The 22,285-nt window shown below is 42.8% G+C and overlaps 1 protein-coding gene across 5 annotated transcripts; it reads left to right on the top strand.

The window, feature by feature from the left end:
* Positions 1 to 797: 797 nt before the first annotated feature.
* Positions 798 to 20,306, top strand: LOC121570096 (transcriptional repressor p66-beta). 5 transcript variants are annotated; one of them, XM_041881578.2, is made up of 11 exons: positions 798 to 972; positions 9,811 to 10,208; positions 10,332 to 10,461; positions 11,317 to 11,448; positions 12,930 to 13,079; positions 13,519 to 13,695; positions 14,333 to 14,696; positions 14,843 to 15,042; positions 15,152 to 15,262; positions 16,201 to 16,450; positions 16,867 to 20,306. In XM_041881578.2, exons 2-11 carry the CDS (start codon positions 9,817 to 9,819, stop codon positions 17,001 to 17,003), a joined length of 2,043 nt encoding a protein of 680 aa, XP_041737512.1. In that variant the 5' UTR covers positions 798 to 972; positions 9,811 to 9,816; the 3' UTR covers positions 17,004 to 20,306. The 5 variants fall into 5 exon arrangements, with proteins under 5 accessions (XP_041737512.1, XP_041737513.1, XP_041737511.1 ...); XM_041881579.2 differs by having other exon boundaries at positions 14,336 to 14,696; XM_041881577.2 differs by having other exon boundaries at positions 799 to 972; positions 14,321 to 14,696.
* The last annotated feature ends 1,979 nt before the right edge of the window (positions 20,307 to 22,285 follow it).

Below are 22,285 nucleotides of genomic sequence, written 5' to 3' on the forward strand. Positions count from 1 at the left end.
GCTTGGCATTGAGCATGGTGATCTTAGGCTTGTGTGCGGCTGCTCGGCCATGGGAAACAATTTCATGAAGCTCCCGACGAGCAGTTCTTGTGCTGATGTTGCTTCCAGAGGCAGTTTGGAACTCGGTAGTGAGTTGCAACCGAGGACAGACGATTTTTACGTGCATCAGCACTCTGCAGTCCCGTTCTTTGAGCTTGTGAGGCCTACCACGTCACAGTTGTTGCTCCTAGACATTTCCACTTCACAATAACAGCACTTACAGTTGACCGGGGCAGCTCTAGCAGGGCAGAAATTTAATGAACTGACTTGTTGGAAAGGTGGGATCCATTGATGGTGCCAGGTTGAAAGTCACTGAGCTCTTCAGTAAGGCCATTCTACTGTCAATGTTTGTCTATGGAGATTGCATGGCTGTGTTAAGTGTTGATTACTCATGGCAATTAAATGACCTTTGCTTATTGTTAGACCGTGCATAATGCATGCTGAATGCTGGTCCCATACTGGTAGCCTACCACAGCTGTGAAATATGATGTTTAAAAGACATAAGGTCCAAGTGATTGCATAAGAAATATCCTACAAAAACTTGCATCAAAGTAGGCTACAATCAATCAATTCAACGTGATGTCTACACTAGAGCAACTGACAACATGAGAATATGTCACATTTACGATGGCATATAGCCTAAATATTGTGTTGTTGACATGATGGGCATCTCGGTCAATTTCTCCTAGTTTCTCCCCTCCAGACAACAACATACACCTTTGAGTAGAGGCGCGTCAGTGACACAAGCACAGTCCAATAATTTGTCTGTCTGGATACGGACAGAGAGCGTGAGAGCTTGACGGGGCCCAATCAGCGCTTTTGTATTGCCTGCCAGTGCCGGGGACTGACTGGTTGTGAGGATTTACTGCAGCGCCCCAGGATCCCAAAACCAAATCCGAAGCGAGTGGAACCTGCTGGGTGAAGGCGAGTCAGGTGAGACCGAGGATTTAGCCGCGGCCTATCTAAACTGAAGTTTAACTAAAAACCTCAATGCCCGGATCATGGTTTTAGATGTGATAAGGTTCCAGACTTCAGTCCAACTGAAGTACTGGGACAATGTGAGATGAGTAGCGAAATAACGGTGACATACATAGTAGTTCTATTGGGTTAATAGTGATTCGTTTTGCCGTTATTTTTAGTTCCAAAATGTAGGTAATAAAAGAGGTCTACCTAAAACAGCAGATACAAACGTTGATAATGTTTCAAGGTTCCACATTTGTTTACATTGTAGCAATACAGCGCGCGTGGATCATATTGATACATATAGAGCAGAAATATGTTTATTGTTTAATCTCGAGTCCCTTGAGGTTAACCTAGATTGGTTGGTGGAAAAAATGCGTCTTCGTGGTGTGGTTATGAACAAAATGTTAATCTGAAACCGATGGTTGTAATTTGATTGTTGAAATATATTTATCAACGTTGCTACGATCGAGTTTCTGAATATGAAGGATATTTGTTGATCGAACTGGAGACAAATGGCATGAAGTGTTGTACATATGTCATACAATAAAATGAATTCAAAATGCATCAGCCATTTACGTAAGTGAAGACGTGTTCACCCTCTCAACTTGTTTCCTAGCCCTATGCAAATGGCCACCATGGTTGGCGATGACAAGTGCTGTTGAAGGAATCAGTGAATGCCTGTAGTGATACGAGGGGCAACCAGATGATCAGAGTTCTTATCAATTGACTTTAATGAAATTTTGTCTAGCTGGTGTCAACTTCGTTTTTTTCTTTGAGTTTTATGAACATTTCAGTGGCAGGTCAATGTATGTTTCAGTGACAAGTCAATTGATGTATTTTTGCATCAGAAATGTCACTTGTGAAAACCAATAGATAGGCAGATAATCTATTTTGTGTATGTAAGTTTTTATTTATTATCATTTTGTAATTGTTTTAAGTTATTCCAACTAGGGTTAGACTTTGACTTCACCTCTTTGGTTTTTGTGACCAACACAGACAGACAATGTTTCACAGTCAGTGCCACTTTTTCCAGGAATCCAATAGTAAATCTTTTCCATCCTTGAGAACCACTTGTTCAAACTATCATGGCATTTACTAATGGAGGCCAAACAGAGACCTTACCACTCCTATTCAGTTGCACTGAATTATACTAAGATATAACGAACTGTAACAAACAGATAAAAAGCCAAAATCTTTGATTTATGCCAAATTATGACAGTCATTTTCCTGATGATTTATTCCTATAAGAACTTGTCTAGTTGACCTTTGCAGGTGAGATGAAAGTTTGGAGAGTCCTCTGCCATACATTTTATTTTCGGAATAGAAATGCAGTAAAGGGATGGACAGCTGGTTGCTCTTCTGTCATTCTAGTCTCCATTTGTATATCTCCTGGCTGCAAATAAAAAAATCTGTTGGGCTGTTTATCTCCAGAAGCAAATTGGACTGAAGTGTGCCATTAAAGGACCACAGTCTGGGTTGAACTGAAGTGGGACCCAAACTGGCAACCCTTTAGGGTTCATATACCTCACATCGTCATCACAACACAAACCCTGACATGAGTGGTTGGCAGACGATGTGTGGGTGAATGTAGGTTAGAAGCAGTGTGGATGGTTTGAAAAGCTTCCACAATACAAACTCCATAGAACTAATCTGAAATTTGCACACGCATGTGTGTGTGTACACGGATGTAGATATGCAGTTATACTTTTTATTCACTACATAGTACATCAGATGGTAGATTGTAGACTCCATGACAGAAAAACTCACCTACTCCTCAGAGGACCCCATGGTCTGCTGTGAGACTGCTATGTAAAGGTACCAGGTTGTTTTGTTTGGCATACATTTGAACCCATTGAGTCCCACCGTAATGACTTCTAACCCCCTTAAACCTAATTTGTTTGAGCTACAGACCATTAGTATGTGTGATTAACGGGGGCTGAGCTAGAGCGGTGTTTGTAAGACAAGGGTGGATCTCGAAGGTGCCTGGGAATAGATCTTTTTACAAAAACGTCTGAATGTTTTGTACTACAAACTACTAAAAGCTATCTATGAAAAGGTGAGTGTCTCACGAACACTTACATGTAACACGTTTTGCTCAATGACGCTCACAAGCTACACTATAATCAAATCAAATCAAATTGTATTGGCCACATGCGCCGAATACAACAGGTGCAGACATTATAGTGAAATGCTTACTTACAGCCCTTAACCAACAGTGCATTTATTTTTAATAAAAAAGTAAAATAAAACAACAACAAAAAAAGTGTTGAGAAAAAAAGAGCAGAAGTAAAATAAAATAACAGTAGGGAGGCTATATATACAGGGGGGTACCGGTGCAGAGTCAACGTGCGGGGGCACCGGCTAGTTGAGGTAGTTGAAGTAATATGTACATGTGGGTAGAGTTAAAGTGGCTATGCATAAATAATTAACAGAGTAGCAGCAGCGTAAAAAGATGGGGTGGGGGGGCAGTGCAAATAGTCCGGGTAGCCATGATTAGCTGTTCAGGAGTCTTATGGCTTGGTGGTAGAAGCTGTTGAGAAGTCTTTTGGACCTAGACTTGGCACTCCGGTACCGCTTGCCGTGCGGTAGCAGAGAGAACAGTCTATGACTAGGGTGGCTGGAGTCTTTGACAATTTTGAGGGCCTTCCTCTGACACCGCCTGGTATAGAGGTCCTGGATGGCAGGAAGCTTGGCCCCAGTGATGTACTGGGCCGTACGCACTACCCTCTGTAGTGCCTTGCGGTCGGAGGCCAAGCAGTTGCCATACCAGGCGGTGATGCAACCAGTCAGGATGCTCTCGATGGTGCAGCTGTATCATTTTTTGAGGATCTGAGGACCCCCAAAAAATTCTACAGCTGCACCATCGAGAGCATCCTGACAATAATCATTAGAAGATAAGGGGTTCTTCTAGATATAAGATCATAGGAAATCCCAGGACATACAGTAGTGTCTATAATACTGTAATAAGCTCACATAGTTGCTGTCACAAACTCCCAACACCACACAGTTGTCACTGAGTAGCTGAATATTAATTTCCCAGTGAGCAAACAATTTCTGTACTTACAGCATTCATATACATTTATTTTAATCAGGTTTTTGCTTTGGCTGACCTATTTTTTTGTTGTTGACATTTGTCAATAAAACTCACGAATGCAACTGTTTGTGGAATTGTTTTGTGTTGTACCTGAAAAGAAAACGGTAGGCCTAAAACACTTAATTGGCTTAATATAAGGGCTGGACATGCAGATAAATGAAAGTCAGATAATTGAAAAGCTGATTTTTGCTGGGGTCTTGGGACTGATAGGGTTAAAGGGAAAATTCTGTCTCAGCATCATTCTGTTACTGTGGAATTGCACGTATTCATAATATGCATGTACATGTCTGTCCATCTTTGTCCTTTTCAAAATCCTCTTAACAAATCTTCTGTCTGGATCAATCATGCTTCATGTATCATTAGGACAAAGATATGGATGTCTTTCTGGGAAATTCAGCATCTCCACTGTACACAGAACACAGAACTCTGACATCTCTGCTCTCTCCTCCTCTTCTTCTTGCTCCCTTTGTCCCTTGCTCCCTCCTTTGCTTAGGCAACCGCAGAAATTAAATTGATTAGTGGTGCGGTCTATAAATAGATAGGCCAGAGTTGCCATGGCAACCATGTGATGTGTTGTGTGATGAAGAACTGGGCATCCTAAGTGTTGTTGTAGTGTAGTGGGAGCAGGAGGATGGGTGTGGGTGTCGGTGTGTAGGTTCGTTTGTCTGGATTATATGATCTGACACTACAGGTGTGTGTATGATATCACAGTCTAATGTTGAAGTGTGTGTGTGTTTTGCATTTGCTTTGTGCTAGATTCATTTCGTGAGTAAATGGATTCATCCAAATGAATATATTCCGATTTTTTTATGTAATGTTTCTGACTTTTTTGTCTAGGTGTCCAGCTACGCCTTGGTTTCCATGGACACTGTTTCCTAATCAGTCTCATGTCAGGAACCCTCTGTACCCTGGGATTGATCATGTGATAAACCCTATTGGTTGTAGACCACAACCCCTGATGCCATTACCGCCATGTCCTCTTATATTTGTCCCTTTCTTTTCAGTCAATACAGTTTTAATGAGGCTACAGTTATGAGATAGATCAACTTAAGGCCCTGTTAATTATTTGTGTCCTGTCCTAATTTCTCTCCTCCCCCCATAAACACACTGATCTTGAATGGAAATAGGAAGATGATGATCCTTCATTAGATATGATTGTGTTTGATTCCCTCCTAATAACCACAGTGACCCAGCATGAACCGCCTGTGTTCTTTATGAACGGATCATTACATGTTTTTATAGTAATAATGGTGATCTATAATAATGATAGGATTTTTAGATTAGCCTTATAGTCATTTCTAGGGATTCAGTCTGACAATGCATATTCAATTCAATTAATTACAACTTTATTTATCCCCTCAGGGGCAATTATGAAAGGCAAGTTAGTCACAAGTATCATAACACAACACATATAAAGGTAGCTAGTATTAATAGTACACAGACCAAATAATAAGTAAAAAATATCACCTTAGCAGAGGACAGAAACATTTGCATTTTTAAAGCTAATTTCCAGCAATTCTACACATTTTGCCATGGAGCTGAAATAAAATGTTGCAGTTTTAAAGCCAGAGGTAATTTTTTTGCAGTTTTACGCTAATCTCTTGCAATTCTATGCATTTTTGCATGGCTAATGCTGTGTTTTTATGCTCAAACATAACTAAATCAATGGGGGCCTGATTACCTAGCATTTATTTTGTTGTATGTTCTCATTATAGGCTATTCTAAAAAAATATATATATAGGTCCATTATCTTTTCTACATACATTCTATTTGGTTTTAGTCATTTAAATTGACACTGAAAGTTTTTTTCCATCCCGAAAATGTATTTGCAATGCACAAAAAATGTAATCCCGCGACCCACCTGGACCCCTGCCGCTACCCACAAGTGGGTCCCGGCCCACAGTTTGGGAACCACTGCTTGGGTATTATGTTGGAACAAATGGTAAAACCCTTAGCTCAGGGTTTTCCCACGTTGGGTCAGGACTCATGGGTGGGTTCATGGCTGATTCCTTTCTTCCATTTGATTGCACCTTGTTACCAATGTGTTGTCAAATGTGGGGTGATCATCAGTACTTCATTATTTGCATACAACCCATGCTCTCTCATTGACAGGTTAGGCTGAGATTGGTGGGTTTCTAAAGCTGCTTCTGCACTGACTTCTGCTAGTACCAAGCAACAATAAGGTTAAAGAAGTAAATCACATCTCTGTTTGTAATCTACTCCCTACCACATACATGCACATACTTGGTCCCTACGTAAACCAAAGCCCTTGGGACTATTTTGCTGACTGTACGACATAAGCCCTTATTCGTCACTTCCCCCCTCGGGGTCTTGCAAACACAACTATGCAGCATATTTTTACGATAAAAAAGTTTTATTTTCTCCCCAGTGTTTTTTGAGGGATGGATGGAGGGAAGTGGAGTCAGGACAGGGAAGAAAGTGTTTATACGGGTGCTTTGTTGGCATCGCACAACTGTAGGAAAATGGAGGAGGGGTGGGGGTTGAGGAACGGGAACAAAGGAGCCTTATGTTGGCATGGTCTCTGAAATCCCAGTGTGTGTGTGTGTGTGTGTGTGTTTGTGTGTGGGTGCGCCTGTGTGTGCGTCTTCTCGCGGGGCTGGGTATGGCTGAAGAATGCTGTACATATCTTTATCTGTTACTGTGTTGAAGTCTTCTATCGTATAGCTCTCTTCTACAGGATATAGGCTACAGTGACTATGATATATACTGTATCGTAGCAGTCTTTGTCCATTGTCCCTGTAGGATTGTTTTATTTTAATGCCAATATGATCATTGTAAAAAAGGACAGTAAGACAGCATTGTGTATATCACTGCATCTTTTAACCGAGGGTGCTGGTCCCAGTATAATTTTTTTTTGTCCAACCTCTAGGTCACATCAACAGTAGCTTACCTTTGCAGGATAATGATTATGTAGCTTCGGGGAATGTTAGTGTGTATGTCTGACTGTCCGTCTCTCTGTCTGTCTGTGTGCTGTTTAAGTGTGTGTGTGTGCGTATGCTGATCACCCCCTCTCGTTTACCATCCTTCCATCTTAGCACCCCCTTTTTCTTCCTCCTCTCTTCCTCTCGCGGTATGGAGGCGTCTTACTTGTGTTGTTTGGCAGCGGGCCCAGAGTGTCGTGTGTGTGCATGTGTGCGCGCATGTGTGTCGATGCGTGTTGGGGTTGGGCGCTGTGGGAGGAGACTGGTGAGAGAGGGAGAGAGAGACGGTGGTTTGTTGCAGCTGAGGGAAACAGTCATCACATTATATAAGGAGCAATAGGGACAGAGAAAGGGGGGACAAGAGGTGCTGGGTAAAGATGGTCACATGTACACACACTGACACAAAAACACACACACCACAAGACAATTCTGATTGGCTTGTTAGCCAGGTTTGGTTTTACTTGCCCTTTCTCACTTTTCTGCCTGCTCCCCATCTCTCTCGCTCTTGCTCTCTCTCTCTCTCTGTCTCTCCACAGTTTTCTATGTGGGTTACCACTTCCTTTTTCCTTTTGTAAAGGAAGTGGTAACTTCCATGTCTCATGATGACTGTCTGGACCTGGAGAGTGAGAGTAGTAAACATATATAAAAAAATGAAGAAAATGCTGCATTATGAAACCATACTGTTTCCTTGTATATGAGTTTGTTTGTGTGTGTGTGTGTGTGTGTGTGTGTGTGTACACAAGAGTGCTACCATTTCTACCTAGCAAGGCATTATGCTCTAATTATAACCAGTCCACCATCCTAGTCCCCTGACAATCCCTCCCTCCACTACCCCCCTCTTCCTGGCCAATCCTCATCACTCTCCAACTTCTTCAAGCATATTATTGGTCGAAGTTGCAGGGCAAACTAACTCCCAGCGGCACAACCTACATTGCCTGCCTGTGCATCCTCAACCAACCCTCCTATGATTCAAGTGTGTCAAATACAATCGGATTTACAGTAACACACACACACACAGGGTACAGTACACATCCATATAGATACATAAAGCCCTCAAGCATGTTCTGTCATGGGTACATATCACATTACATTCCCCTTCATTCAACTCAGACTGGAGAGGTCAGGAAGGGAAAAGTGTGGGTGTGCGTGCGTGCACATGCCTCTTTCTGTACCTGCAGCCATGTTAATGGACCACAAGTATTTCTCCTATTGTTTTCTGTTGGCTTTGATGGAAATATGAACTTTTAGGGTGGAAGTATGAACAATGATCATTGGAGTTGTAACACAGTTGTTACACATGCTTTACTCTTAATTCAATAGGATAGCTGTGTGCTGTACTGTGTTAGCCTGCTGCTAGTCTAAGGTTGTGGGACAGGGGTAATGACAGCTAACTGTTAGCGCTGTCTGAGGTGGCAAAACAAACAATACGGTGGGAGAGCAGCAGACATGTCAGCTATGCTTCTCTGTTGGAGACTAGTAGAGGGAGATGGCACCCTTAAGGCACTTTTTGGGGGCAATATTGCTGAGCAATGTTGCCAGCAATGGTTGCTGCAAAAATGTCCCAATGAAAATGAGCAAATTAATTTTTTATAAGCTGGGGAATTTTGATCAGTCGAAAGCGTTCCACAGGGATGCTGGCTCCTGTTGACTCCAATGCTACCCACAGTTGTGTCAAGTTGGATGGATGTCCTTTGGGTGGAGGACCATTCTTGATACACATGGGAAACTGTTGAGCGTGAAAAACCCAGCAGCGTTGCAGTTCTTGGCACACTCAAACCGGTGCACCTGGCACCTACCCCGTTCAAAGGCACTTAAATATGTTGTCTTGCCCATTCACCCTCTGAATGGCACACATACACAATCCACGTCTCAATTGTCTCAAGGCTTAAAAATCCTTATTTAAGCTATCTTTTCCCCTTCATCTACACTGATTGAAGTGGATGTAACAGGTGACATCAAAAAGGGATCATAGCTTTCACCTGGATTCACCTGGTCAGTCTATGTAATGTTTTGTACACTCAGTGTACATACTGTGTTCAGTTTGTCATGTTAAACTGACGAAAACGTCCACGCTGGGGTGCATGCTAATCGAGATTAGCATACTAACCGAAACCAATGCTAAGTCAATTGGACAAACAGGCTAATTCGCAAGCTAGCTAGCCATGTAGATTTTACATTTAGTTTTTAGTTTTGGATTGTTTTTTTGTATGTTAAACTAGCTGGGTAGCTTGATGAATACCATTTACACTTGCTAGCTTAGAATTGTGAAACAAAACGTTGTCTAAATCTAGTTATCCTAATGTATGCATTGACATTGTTGACTTGACTGGCAGTAGGTTGAGTTCTTTGTTGCTTGTTTGTTAGCTGACAAATTCCAGTACGGATGTGTCAGTCAACAGGCAACAAAAAGCTATAGGAGATGAGTAAATAAATGGGGAAATTGAGGTTTTATTCATGGCCATGTTGCTCAATGCTCATAATTGCTCCAGTGTCGCATACCCGACTCCATTGCCACCAACATTGCTCTGCAATATTGCCTCAAAAAATTGCTAGTGTATCATCAGCTCAAGTATGCCCAATGTACGTACAAATGAAGATATTTTCTTTCTTTGCTTGAGTCACGCATTTCAAGATATGTCATAATCATGTTGCTCTTTTGATCTTTAGAAATTATTTTGTTTTATGTTAGGAAAAATAATCACGGCTAACTTAGAGATGTTTCTACGTACTCCCCTCATCCCTGTCTCTCTCTCTCTTTTTTCATCCATCCAGTCCAGTATGGAGCGACTGAATGAGGAGGCGGTGCGGCTGAGCCTGCTGAAGCGAGGCTTGGACTCCTCCTCGCCTGCAGGCAGTGCCACTAGCAGTGAGCGAGACGAGCTGCTCTCCAAACGCATCAAGATGGAGGGCCACCAGGCCATGGAGCGCCTCAAGATGCTGGCCTATCTGAAACGCAAAGACCTCGCCGGCATGGAGGGGGGAGGGTTGGGAGGGGTCTCAGGAGGCGGGGGTGGTGAGGTCAAGGGTCATGGGTCTTCAGGGGGAGGGGCCTATGAGGAGAAGACCAATGGGAGCCTCCGTGGTCAAGTTGTGGGAGCCCATGGCATGGTGGGAAAGAGCGGGAAGGAGAACATGGGCGAGGAGCCGGTGGATTTCAGCGCCCGGAGAGGGTGAGGGGAGGAGGAGAGAGGAGAGAGGGGGAGTTCAAGAGGATAGGAGGGGAAAATAGAAATCCTTCTTACAATTAAGAATCAGTCAGTCAGAATTGAAAGTGTGTGTGTGTTCCTCCACAGTGACGTGGACAGGGAGCGACACACACCCTCCCCTGATGTGATTGTCCTGTCAGACAATGAGGCGTCCAGTCCAAGAGGGCCCAGCCAAGGGGAGGAACGCCTGAGGGCAGCGAACCTGGAGATGTATGAGGTGTGTGTGTTTGTGTGTGTGTGTTACAGCACATACAGTGGGGAGAACAAGTATTTGATACTTCCCTCAGTAAGAGCATTGAAGATGGGTCGTGGCTGGGTCTTCCAGCATGACAACGACCCGAAACACACAGCTAGGGCAACTAAGGAGTGGCTCCGTAAGAAGCATCTCAAGGTCCTGGAGTGGCCTAGCCAGTCTCCAAGACCTGGACCCAATAGAAAATCTTTGGAGGGAGCTGAATGTCCGTATTGCCCAGCGACAGCCCCGAAACCTGAAGGATCTGGAGAAGGTCTGTATGGAGGAGTGGGCCAAAATCCCTGCTGCAGTGTGTGCAAACCTGGTCAAGACCTACAGGAAACGTATGATCTCTGTAATTGCAAACAAAGGTTTCTGTACCAAATATTAAGTTCTGCTTTTCTGATGTATCATACAAAAATCATACAATGTGAAAACCTGCAAAATCGGCAGTGTATCAAATACTTGTTCTCCCCACTGTATAAGTGCAGTCTATTTGTGTCTTTTTGTGTGTATGAGTGTTAGAATAGTGCATAGTTGTATAGTAATACATTAATTAATTTAAAAACACACATTGTGGACCACTTAGATAGTTTTGAGACACTGTAGGCAATCATAGTAGGCAAACAGTACAGATATTAATTTGGTATCAGCTATAATACATGATATAATCTATACATCATTGGTATCAGCTGTAATACATCATCTATACACATGTAATCAAAAACCAAGTACAATATATAAAAGGACACGTTTTATAGTTGTATAGGTGTGTATGGAGAGGAAAGGCAGAAGTGGGTACAGTATGTGTGCTCATTTGTTTCTATGTGTGTGCTTCAGGGTAAGACAGGGGAGGAGAGGCAGAAGATGATCAGGGCTCTGAGAGAGGAGCTGAGGCTGGAGGAGGCCAGGCTGGTGCTGCTGAAGAAGCTGAGGCAGAGCCAGATGCAGAAGGAGAACCTGGTGCAGAAGGTCAGTCAGTAACCCACCCAACGCTGTCCCATCCATCCTCTATACTCATCTGCTTCAGTCAGTCATTTAGACATTTATTCAGTCATCCACTCGCTCATCCCTCTGTCATCCCTCTGTCATCCACTGCTCACTCTGTAGTTCCCACTACACTCTCTCAGCCACCGCACTCATCCCTCTCACTCTCTCAGCCACCGCACTCATCCCTCTCTCACTCTCTCAGCCACCGCACTCATCAGTCTCTCACTTGCTCATCCTCTGCACTCATCCTTTTCTCACTCACTTACTGCTTATGCACTTTACACTTGGGGGAATTGGCCTATATGGATAGGGCTCTAACAGAAACAATACGAGAAGCACATGCATAACCACTGTAGCAATTGAAAGGCAACACTTTGGAGATTATGGGGAAACAAACAGTTCTCCTGACACAAGAATCCAGATATTACACTGTTCATTTTATGTGCATTTAACATTTGTTGTACTTTCCGCAGCATTTGTTGATAAAGACATCTGGAAATACTCTGGATACATTCAGTAACACAATAAGAATATCCATGCAAAATTTGGGGTAGATGCAATATAAGACAAAACAATTTCAAGGGTTTGAGGGAGAGGTCAAACTGGTGTCTCCAAATTGCTACACACCTCACCAACGTGTGCACAGTTCCTAAGTAATTTAAAAACACTTTTATGAGTCAAGGAAAGAGCCTTCAGCTATTAGATTATATTTTGAGCTCTCCTAGCTGTACTGTTAAGGAACTGAAGCAAGCGCCCTTGTGTTTTTTTTGTTTGGAACGCAGCCCTGCATCCCCACCATCATGCAATTACTGTTGTTAATGCGATCCAAAAACGGTCCATTACAAATTGCAATCAGGGTCAGGTGTGCATATTTGAAAGCATATTATATTTCCAACATGAGTTGGGAAATTATATAATACGATTTTAGTGTTAGGCTTTCACAAGGCACTTCAGAAGAACAGATAGTAATTTTGGTGTGCATGAAATGGAGCCATGGGTGCATTCAGGTGCTAATTCACGGCTAATTTTCTTCACAATACGGCGAACATAGGCTCATTCTGTTCAGAACAACAACCCAGGGTATGACGCCATGTCATCCTCGTAACTGTACATCAAACATAGCGATCATTAATGCCAAAGCAACCCAATTGGCAAGAAGGATGGGGGCATCTTCTTGTTGCAGGTGGTGCTCCCACTTAGAACATCTGTCAGTTGATTCCCATATACTGCTGTAAAACGGATACCCAGAGCTCTGATGGAATGTATAGTATGTTACTATACCGCTTTCCAATTTATGCGCATATCAGTGACCAAATTTGCTATTTTCACCCTGTATACAGTATTGGGTGTGAAGGGCTACCTAGAAGTTGCTTTGGATAAAAGTGTCTGGTAAATAACCGTACTATATTAGTATTATTCTATGTTTGACCCCTCTATCACCTCTACCCCTCTGCCCCCCTCAGGTCCCTGTGGTCCAGAACACAGCGTCTGCCCTCCAGAGTGGTGCCATCCACGGTGCTCAGAGCATGAGCAAGATGTCTGGCCGCCCTGGCCACCACACCCCAGAGCCCCAGAACCATCGCACTTCACAGGTGGGCTACAGCACTACACAGGTGGGCTACAGCACTACACAGGTGGGCTACAGCACTACACAGGTGGGCTACAGCACTACACAGGTGGGCTACAGCACTACACAGGTGGGCTACAGCACTGGTTCTCTTAGGGTTCCCTTTGTGCCTTGAGTCGGTCACAATGCAAGTTGGGCAGGCGCAAGGAAGCCAAAGAGGGGGGTTGGGGGATGGGATTGAACAGTAATTATTTTATTTTGCATGAGAACCATCCCACAATAAAGCAGAGGTCTCCTGTTTCAATAATAGCACAGTGACGCCATCTCGTGGTATGAAGTGGCATTACCCTCTTAAATAATCTCTGGTGAATATGAGCAGGAAAATGACATGACATTGAAAACCGACTAACACCACCACCCATGTCTTACTTATAATCTTCTTCTCCTCCTCTTCCTCCTTCTTCTCCTCCTCTTTCCTCCCCCAGGGTCACTCAGTGATCAGGTCAGCCACCAACAGCTCCATGTCTCAGATGATGATGTCACAGAGCAGGGTGATAGCGCCCAACCCTGCCCAGCTGCAGGGCCAGAGGCTGACACAGCAGAAGCAGGGTGGCATGCGCTCCTCAACTGGCAGCTCTAACAACGCCGTTAGCTACCAGCAGGTAAACCCCAATGTCATCCCTGTTATTGGTCATAATTATCATCAGGGGCGGCAGGTAGCTTAGTGGTTAAGAGCGTTGTGCCAGTAACCGAAAGGTCACTGGTTCTAATCCCCGAGCCGACTAGGTGAAAAATATGTCGATGTGCCCTTCAGCAAGGCACTTAACCCTAATTGCTCATGTAAGTCGCTCTGGATAAGAGCGTCTGCTAAATGACGTAAATGTAAATGTAATAAAGCAGTGAAAAAAAAAAAAATAAGAGTACAGATTATTGAATGGGATAATGCAAACTTTTTTGAGAGATAATTAGAAAATACTATTTTATTGATTAAATTGTATTTATTGGTTCTCTTAAACTAAAGGGATAGTTTACCCAAATTACAAAATCACAAATTGGTTTCCTTAATCTGTAAGCAGTCTATGGACAGGGTATATCCATAAAAAAAGTGCTGAAAAAGTTTGAATACCACTGTCATAGAGGTTCAAAATCAGTTGTTTCCACTCAGATGCCAGGTTTTGAGGGTTTTTACGTCATTTTTAGCAGATAAATGTAGCTGTCATGCCATCAGACTTAAACTTAAAAACACTGTTCTGAATGACGGGTATGGTTCTCTGTGTGTACTTACAGTCTTCCACCCAGCAGGTGGCAGCTTCTCTGCGCTCTGGCTCCTCCTCCTCCTCGGCCATCTACATGAACCTGACCCACATGCAGGCGGCCGGAGCCGCGGGAGGGGTCAGTGGGGTGTCGGGGGTGGGTGCGGTCAGCCCCTCAGCCACACACAGCCCAGGGGGGACATCGGTGGGCTCCTCCATGGCAGACACAGCCAGCAGCCAGGCGGCCGCCAAGCTGGCCCTGAGGAAGCAGCTGGAGAAAACCCTGCTGGAGATCCCGCCTCCCAAGCCGCCGGCGCCACTCCTCCACTTCCTGCCGTCAGCGGCCAACAGCGAGTTTATCTACATGGTGGGCCTGGAGGAGGTTGTGCAGAGTGTCATTGACAGTCAGGGTGAGGGACGGAACTGGAACCCTTTTGCTGATGCCTAGCTAGCCATTAGTCCTGCACACAACCATCAAACCAACAATGTTATCAGATGAGTCGGTTTGGAATTGGGCCCCTCTCCCCTCACTGAACTCTTGTGGCTCTCTCTTTAGGTAAACTGCGTTTGCCCTCCTCCATGGAGCCCTTCTCGTGTGCCCAGTGCAAGACGGACTTCACCCCTCACTGGAAGCAGGAGAAGGGTGGGCGCATACTCTGCGAGACCTGTATGTCGTCCAATCAGAAGAAGGCACTGAAGGCCGAGCACACCAATAGGCTGAAGAACGCCTTCGTCAAGGCTCTACAGCAGGAGCAGGTCAGCATTCCATTGGCTCCCCGTTGCTCTGTTCAGGCAACCATTGTTTATAGGGAAAGTGTGTGTGCGTGTGCGTGTGAATAACCATCTTTTACTAAATTTGTCACAGGAGATTGAGCAGAGAATCCAGTTGCAAGCCGCTCTTGCCACCAGTTCAGCTCAAACTGTTCCAAGCGTCAGTAAGGCTGAGTCTATGAGCAGACATCACACACACAGACAGGTATGTCACTGTCACCACTGTAATAAGTGTTACCTACTGCAATAGACAATCTGTCACCACCACTTTCACTAGCATTGTTCAGCAAAATTGATAAAAGGTCCAATTGTAACAGCTGCATAATGGATACTTGTAATTTTTTTAATCGATCAAATATTGACTGAATTATAGCTCATAAACCACATAAACCTCTCTCTTGTGCAATATTAAACCCCCTATTTATGAGATTTGGTTGTACATTTTCGGGAGTGACTTCCATTGCGGCTGAGTTACTGTGTAAACACTTCAAATTAATTAAATCTGAACTTTTAAAAACTTTACAAAAATTGACCACCCACTTGTGCAATGATCGCTTTCTCTTCTGTCTTTAATCCCTGTCTAAGGGTGGGGGTTGAAATAGATGCGTATCAAAAATCACATGTGCCATTGTTGACATTTTGATCTGGACTGGCATGTGTTTGAGCGGTCATTAAAACGCGATCGCAAAATCAATTGGAAAGTGTATTTACAAGCAAGGGTTGGAATGTGCATTGCTTTTATGTGGTTCTCTGTAGCTCAGTTGGTAGAGCATGGTGCTTGCTATGCCAGGATAGTGGGTTCGATTCCTGGCACCACCCATACTTAAAATGTATGCATGCATGATTGTAAGTCGCTTTGGATAAAAGTATCTCCTAATTGGCATACATTATTTTGAAATAAATCCATCCAGCGACAAATGTGTGACAAGAGAATTTACACCCCACAAAAACAGGCGTAAAATGGCTGCAAAAAGGGGAATCCTGAGGTGGGTGGGGAATGCACGTTACTACTTTCACATTTCCCCAACCGTCATCACACCCCCTTTAGTTGTTGAGGATGTCCCGTGCGGACAGATGGACTCTCCATCTGATGTGTGTTTGTGTGTGTGTGTGTGTGTGTGTGTGTGTGTGTGTGTCCTCCAGGCGCCTCAGCCCCAGGTGACCCAGTCCCAGGCCTCCCTCCAACGGGGTCTGTCCGGCTCGGCCCGAGGCGTCCTGTCCAACTTTGCCCAGGCCTCCCAGCTCTCGGTGGCCAGCAGCCTGCTGGGCATGACTGGAAAGCGCAGTGGACAGCAGGGCACTAGTGGGCACAGCCGGGCACAGCAACAGCAGCAGCAGCAGCAACAGCAGCAACAGCATCACGACAACCGCCGCCAGCTCTACAGCATCCCTGGTGAGTAGACAGACCAGTGGTTGGGCTGGGGATGGGGCTGAGATAAGCCATACAACTGTATAGACCAGGGGTTGGGCTGGGGATGGGGCTGAGATCAGCCATACAACTGTATAGACCAGGGATTTGGCTGGGGATGGGGCTGAGATCAGCCATACAACTGTATAGACCAGGGGTTGAGCTGGGGATGGGACTGAGATCAGCCATACAACTGTATAGACCAGGGGATGGGCTGGGGATGGGGCTGAGATCAGCCATACAACTGTATAGACCAGGGGTTGGGCTGGGGATGGGGCTGAGATCAGCCATACAACTGTATAGACCAGGGATTTGGCTGGGGATGGGGCTGAGATCAGCCATACAACTGTATAGACAGAAGGCCTTTGTAACAGTCTCTCACTGCCTCCCTCCCTCTCCAGGGGTGAACATCGCCTACCTGAACCCAAGCAACGTGGGCGGCCACAAGGGGTCCAGCATGGCTGACCGCCAAAGGGAGTACCTGCTGGACATGATCCCGCCTCGCTCCATATCCCAGTCCATCAGCGGACAGAAATGAACCCCCCACCTCGACGCAATACCACAACCCTACCCCACACCACACTCCAACCCACATCGCATGCAGTGCCTGTTAGTGTGCCTACCAAACTAACCTGTATGAAGAACACAATCAACAAGTCAAAAGAGGCCACCAAACTCTGAAATGACTTTTCATTTGAACGTGATGCAAACCCTTTTTAATTCCTTGTTATTACTATCGTCATTAGTGCTATGGATGTTGTTACTACATTGCCGCTACCAGCTATGAGCGTGCCCATCTTTGTGGAGAACCCCTGTCTTTATATGCTTGTGGCAGTGTCCCGAGTGTGGGGTGCCTTTTGGTTTGGAATTTTGCGCTTGTTTTTGAAGCAATATTTTGTCTAGCTTGAGCTTTCCTTACCAGACTCAAGTCTTTGTTATGTCTGGAATTACCAAGCTATCTTTTTGAGAACTACACCACTCTCCAATCCCTGCTCTTTCCCTGATTTCTGATTTCAACCATCACCCTGTTTTTCCACATTTGGTTGTGAAATGTTGGAAGAGAAATGATGCCAGACCGGCCAAACCTTTGTTTTAAAAAGGTGATTGTGATGGTTTAACTTTGACCTGAATTTCTAAAGCCTTTGAGCTTGAGCTTTCTTCAAAGATTTGTGGGGATAAAAGAGGATGTTTGAGACCCTGGAGTTGTCTGAAGCAATGCTTCTCTAACTGTCTGTTGAAACAAGGGTGGATACATATCTCACAGAGAGAGACAGCCCAACGCACCATCTGGACTTGGATTGGATGCACCGCTGAAAAACGACTACTCCCATTGGACATGAAGGCATAGAAACTGAACCTATAGCACTGTATCCTTTCACCTTTTCATTTGCGGCAGCTGAGGAGTTAGTATCCTAAAGCATATATAATTGATGGGGTATTGATTGGAGAGATCATTTAGAGGGATTTGATTGGACGAGAGATAATGTGAACATACTTAATTGGCTGAGAGATCAGGTGAATAAAGTTTGTACTTAATTGGAGAGGATACAGGTATTGGATTGGGGATCATCACTAGACTCAATATTGAAGGGGTTTCCCATAGGTTTGTACTTATTTAGGAGTGGGAATGGGGGGGAAGAGGCACGGGTTGATCCCTCTCTCCCCTCTTTTCATTTCTTAGCTAATAGGATTTGCTGTTATTCACTCTACCCTGACATACAAAGTTATGGATTCCGTTTAGATAAAATGTTCAGACTATTTCAACTTTCTAATGTCTACATTATTCCTCATGATGTCTGTGAGGCATTTGAAAACTGAGAGTGGCTAGCTGGCTATTAGCTTTAAGCCTGCTTTAAGCTATTTAGATGTTTGGTGTCTTCTGAAGTGTTTGCGTATCTGAAAGGTACTTTACACAGGAGACAATAAATAAATACAGTATGACAAATACAACTTGAATATTTACATAAATCAAACAGTTATATAGAAAGAGACATTTACAGGATTGACATAATGTGTTATGGCAATGCACAGGACTGTACATGCAGAGCACTTAGCTACAGAGAGTAAGAATATTGTTTCTGTCCACCAGGAATCCAGGGTGAATTGATTGATTACTATTGAATTGATTATTGTTCCATCTCATGATAATTGTGGCTCTATTTCAGCAATGCAAGATGTTGAATTATTTCAGGATTACATTTGGAAGTAACAAATACTGGTGCACCCATGTTAAAGCTGCAGGCAATATTAATTCCAATTTCATTTTCTTCTTGCAAGCAGGAGTTGCCGGGTTATTGACCCTTATTCCCTGCAGTTTTACTCCTCGCCCTTTTTGATAAACTTCAAAAGCAGGTGCAATATTTTGAGACACAGGGAAGATGATAAAGTTCATTATTTGTGCTGAATGTTACTATTTTATCCATTTAGTATCCCCGACTACAGTTAGGTAGCATTACTCCCATATACAGTAGTATAAGCATTATTATTATTTTACCCAGATGGAACAGATGTTGTGTTGGCCGTGTTCAGTAAGCACCAAACTGGAGAAAATGTTTTAAACAGAGGTAGTACTACCTGCACTTGTTCTATAGGGGCATTCATTTCTGTTGTCTGTTTGAAAACCTTTCCTACTGTTTGTGCCTAATGAACACGACCCAGGGTTTGCTGTAGTCTAATAGCACAGAACACTCCACAGCTAGATCACTGTTTGGGATGGACGACAGTGACGCTTGGGTGATAGTTATCTTTGTCCTCTTTGTTGTATGTATGCGTTATAGACTTACTTCATCATCAATCTTTCTCTCTTTCTCGAACTATGCCAGATGCACCATTGAACATTTTTGTTTTGAAGAAAGTAAAGAAAAACACAGGAAAAATATCATTTTCAAATGTAATTTTTGTAAGGTTTCAAACATATAAAAAACTACATTTTGCTGACCTGTCAATTCAATTTCATTTCTGACAAAAAATAAAAATGTAAATGGGGAAAAATAAAAATCAAGAAATATAATTAACTAAAGAAATTGAAAATGTCAGGTAATATTATCTTGAACGGCTGTAATAATAATGATCTATTTATTGTACATATGCGTTCCTCCTTTGTGGAATAAGACACATTGAATTCAAGGTGGGTATACATTGTACAGAAAAACTAACAAAAAGCCATGGATATTGTGAAGCTTGTCATTTTGTTGAATGATCACTGTGTATTCCTGTTCCACAAATGTGCAAAGATGTGTGGGGTTTTTCTATTTACTATCAAAAGCATTCTCAACTTTCTATATCTTGTTTTCTAGTACTTAGAGGCAGTAGGATCATCTTTTATGGCGAGTTGTTTGATCTATCCCAGGACCACTTTGTCTATACATTGTATGAAGTCCTCCGCTGTTATTACATGCTTTACTTTCAGCAGCATTGATGTTCAGTTAGCGATTAGTTAATATTATTATCATTATTGTACACTTTAAAAAATGTATCCTCGTAAAAAATATTGTAAGGCTTGGCGTAGATCAGACAACTGGGATGGGACATTTCATTATCTTTTTTTTTCTCCTAGTATATATTTTCCAGATAAAGACAGTGCATGGTCCACATATAAGTAAGAAAGAGACTCATGAGATGAACTACCCGCTGTGTGTTTAAAATACAGTCATAATGGATAAGCTATGTGCTAACCTAGCCATGGTCATTAAGCAAGTCTTCAAATACACCTTTAAAAGATGAAGGAGTACTAGATGTTGTGTCAAACAGAGCTTGGAATACTCTCAACAACACAACGCAAATGGCTCAGAATGGCTTGCATCATATTCTGTCAATAAAGTTTAAGCGATGTTTTCAAGTATTTGATGTGGTCAAATGATGATATGGATCTATGTGGACCTTTATTATGTAATGGCAACATAAAGCATCTGAAAGAATACACTCATAGATATTTGAATAAATAAATGGATAAATGCAAGTGTTTTTTGTGCTGTGGCCGTGTGTGACAGACACATCTCCCCTTGCCTGTGTGTCAGGGTCATTATGGTTCTGACTAAAGGGAGTACAGCTACCACCAGAAGTGACTTTCGTAGCAGGTTAGGAGAATTTACGCAGCAGGTTAGGAGAATTAATGTGGCAGGTTGAGACTTAGGTTAAGGTTAGGAAAAGGGTTAGGGCTAGCTAAAATGCTCTCCTAACCTGCTATTAAAAGTCACTACCGTTCGTAGCTGTACTCCCTCTTGTCACAACTGGTCATTATGGTGATCGACATGATCTACATCACTTGTCTATAAACAAGAATTATACAATTGCATAAACCAAAAAAAGAAATGGAAAAGAGAACCCAAATGATTAGATTTTAGTCATTTAGCAGACGCTCTTATCCAGAGCGACTTACAGTTAGTGAGCGCATACATTTTTCATACTGGCCCCCTGTGGGAAACGAACCAACAACCCTGGCGTTGCAAGTGCCATGCTCTACCAACTGAGCTAAAGGGGACCCTAAATGATGTCCTAATACTCTCCAGGACAGGCTGCTGTATATTTCATCCACCTCTCAAGCTCAATTTACCCCTACCTATACAGTGGGGAAAAAAGTATTTAGTCAGCCACCAATTGTGCAAGTTCTCCCACTTAAAAAGATGAGAGAGGCCTGTAATTTTCATCATAGGTACACGTCAACTATGACAGACAAAATGAGAAAACATTTTCCAGAAAATCACATTGTAGGATTTTTAATTAATTAATTTGCAAATTATAGTGGAAAATAAGTATTTGGTCACCTACAAACAAGCAAGATTTCTGGCTCTCACAGACCTGTAACTTCTTCTTTAAGAGGCTCCTCTGTCCTCGACTCGTTACCTGTATTAATGGCACCTGTTTGAACTGCACAACATTTTGGAGAAATAAGCTTTTTGTGGACATGGAACATTTCTGGGGTCTTTTATATCAGCTCATGAAACATGGGACCAACACTTGACATGTTGCCTTTATATTTTTGTTCAGTATATATATATTAGTCATTAGTCATTAGATAATATATAAGTTATTAGATAATTAAGAGATTATGAAGCATTACCTCAAATGAAAGATTTTTTAAAAATTACATAAACATTTGTAATGCATTGCTATTCGAAACTACATGATTCAATTATAAAGATGTTTACATTTGTTTTTACATGTACATTGTTTACATCACTTACAATGATAGATCCCCAGAAAAATATTTAACTGATTCCTCCAATACTGTCTATCTGTGGTGCTGTAATCATCACGATTCCTATCAACAGCATCATCAAACCAACCATTATCTGTACGGTCTGTGGGAGAAAAGCTAAGGATTAGCTTCTGACTGGATTTAAGTGAATAAACCATATAAAACATAAAACATCTTAAATTCCCAAAGTACAATGGCTCATTGTGCATTAAAACAGTATTACAGTACCTTTCGCCAAAGCCACAAACCTAAATGATAGTTTGAAAATAAATAGAAATAGGTACAAGTAATTTATAACAGTTTTTATCTCAATATCAAATCATTTCTAGGTAACAATTAAGAACCTTACTGTGATTCATTAAAATGGTAAAAAAGAAACAAAAATAGCTTCTTAGCAAAGAGCAATTTCTCAAGCAAGAATTTTGCTAGGACTGTCTGGTAGTGGTCTGAGTGGGGAGGGGAAAACTGAAAACTAGCGGTTATTGGCAGAAGGTTTGGAAATGTCTTTCTTATTGGTCTATTAAATAATTTACCGTTGAGCGATGTCACCAGGCAGGCCAAAACTCCATCCCACCAAAACAGGCTGACATTTCAGGCGGTCTTTTCAAACAGCTCTTACACTA

This window comes from Coregonus clupeaformis, chromosome 28 (genome assembly GCF_020615455.1).
Source record: "Coregonus clupeaformis isolate EN_2021a chromosome 28, ASM2061545v1, whole genome shotgun sequence".
NCBI classification, from domain to species: domain Eukaryota; kingdom Metazoa; phylum Chordata; class Actinopteri; order Salmoniformes; family Salmonidae; genus Coregonus; species Coregonus clupeaformis.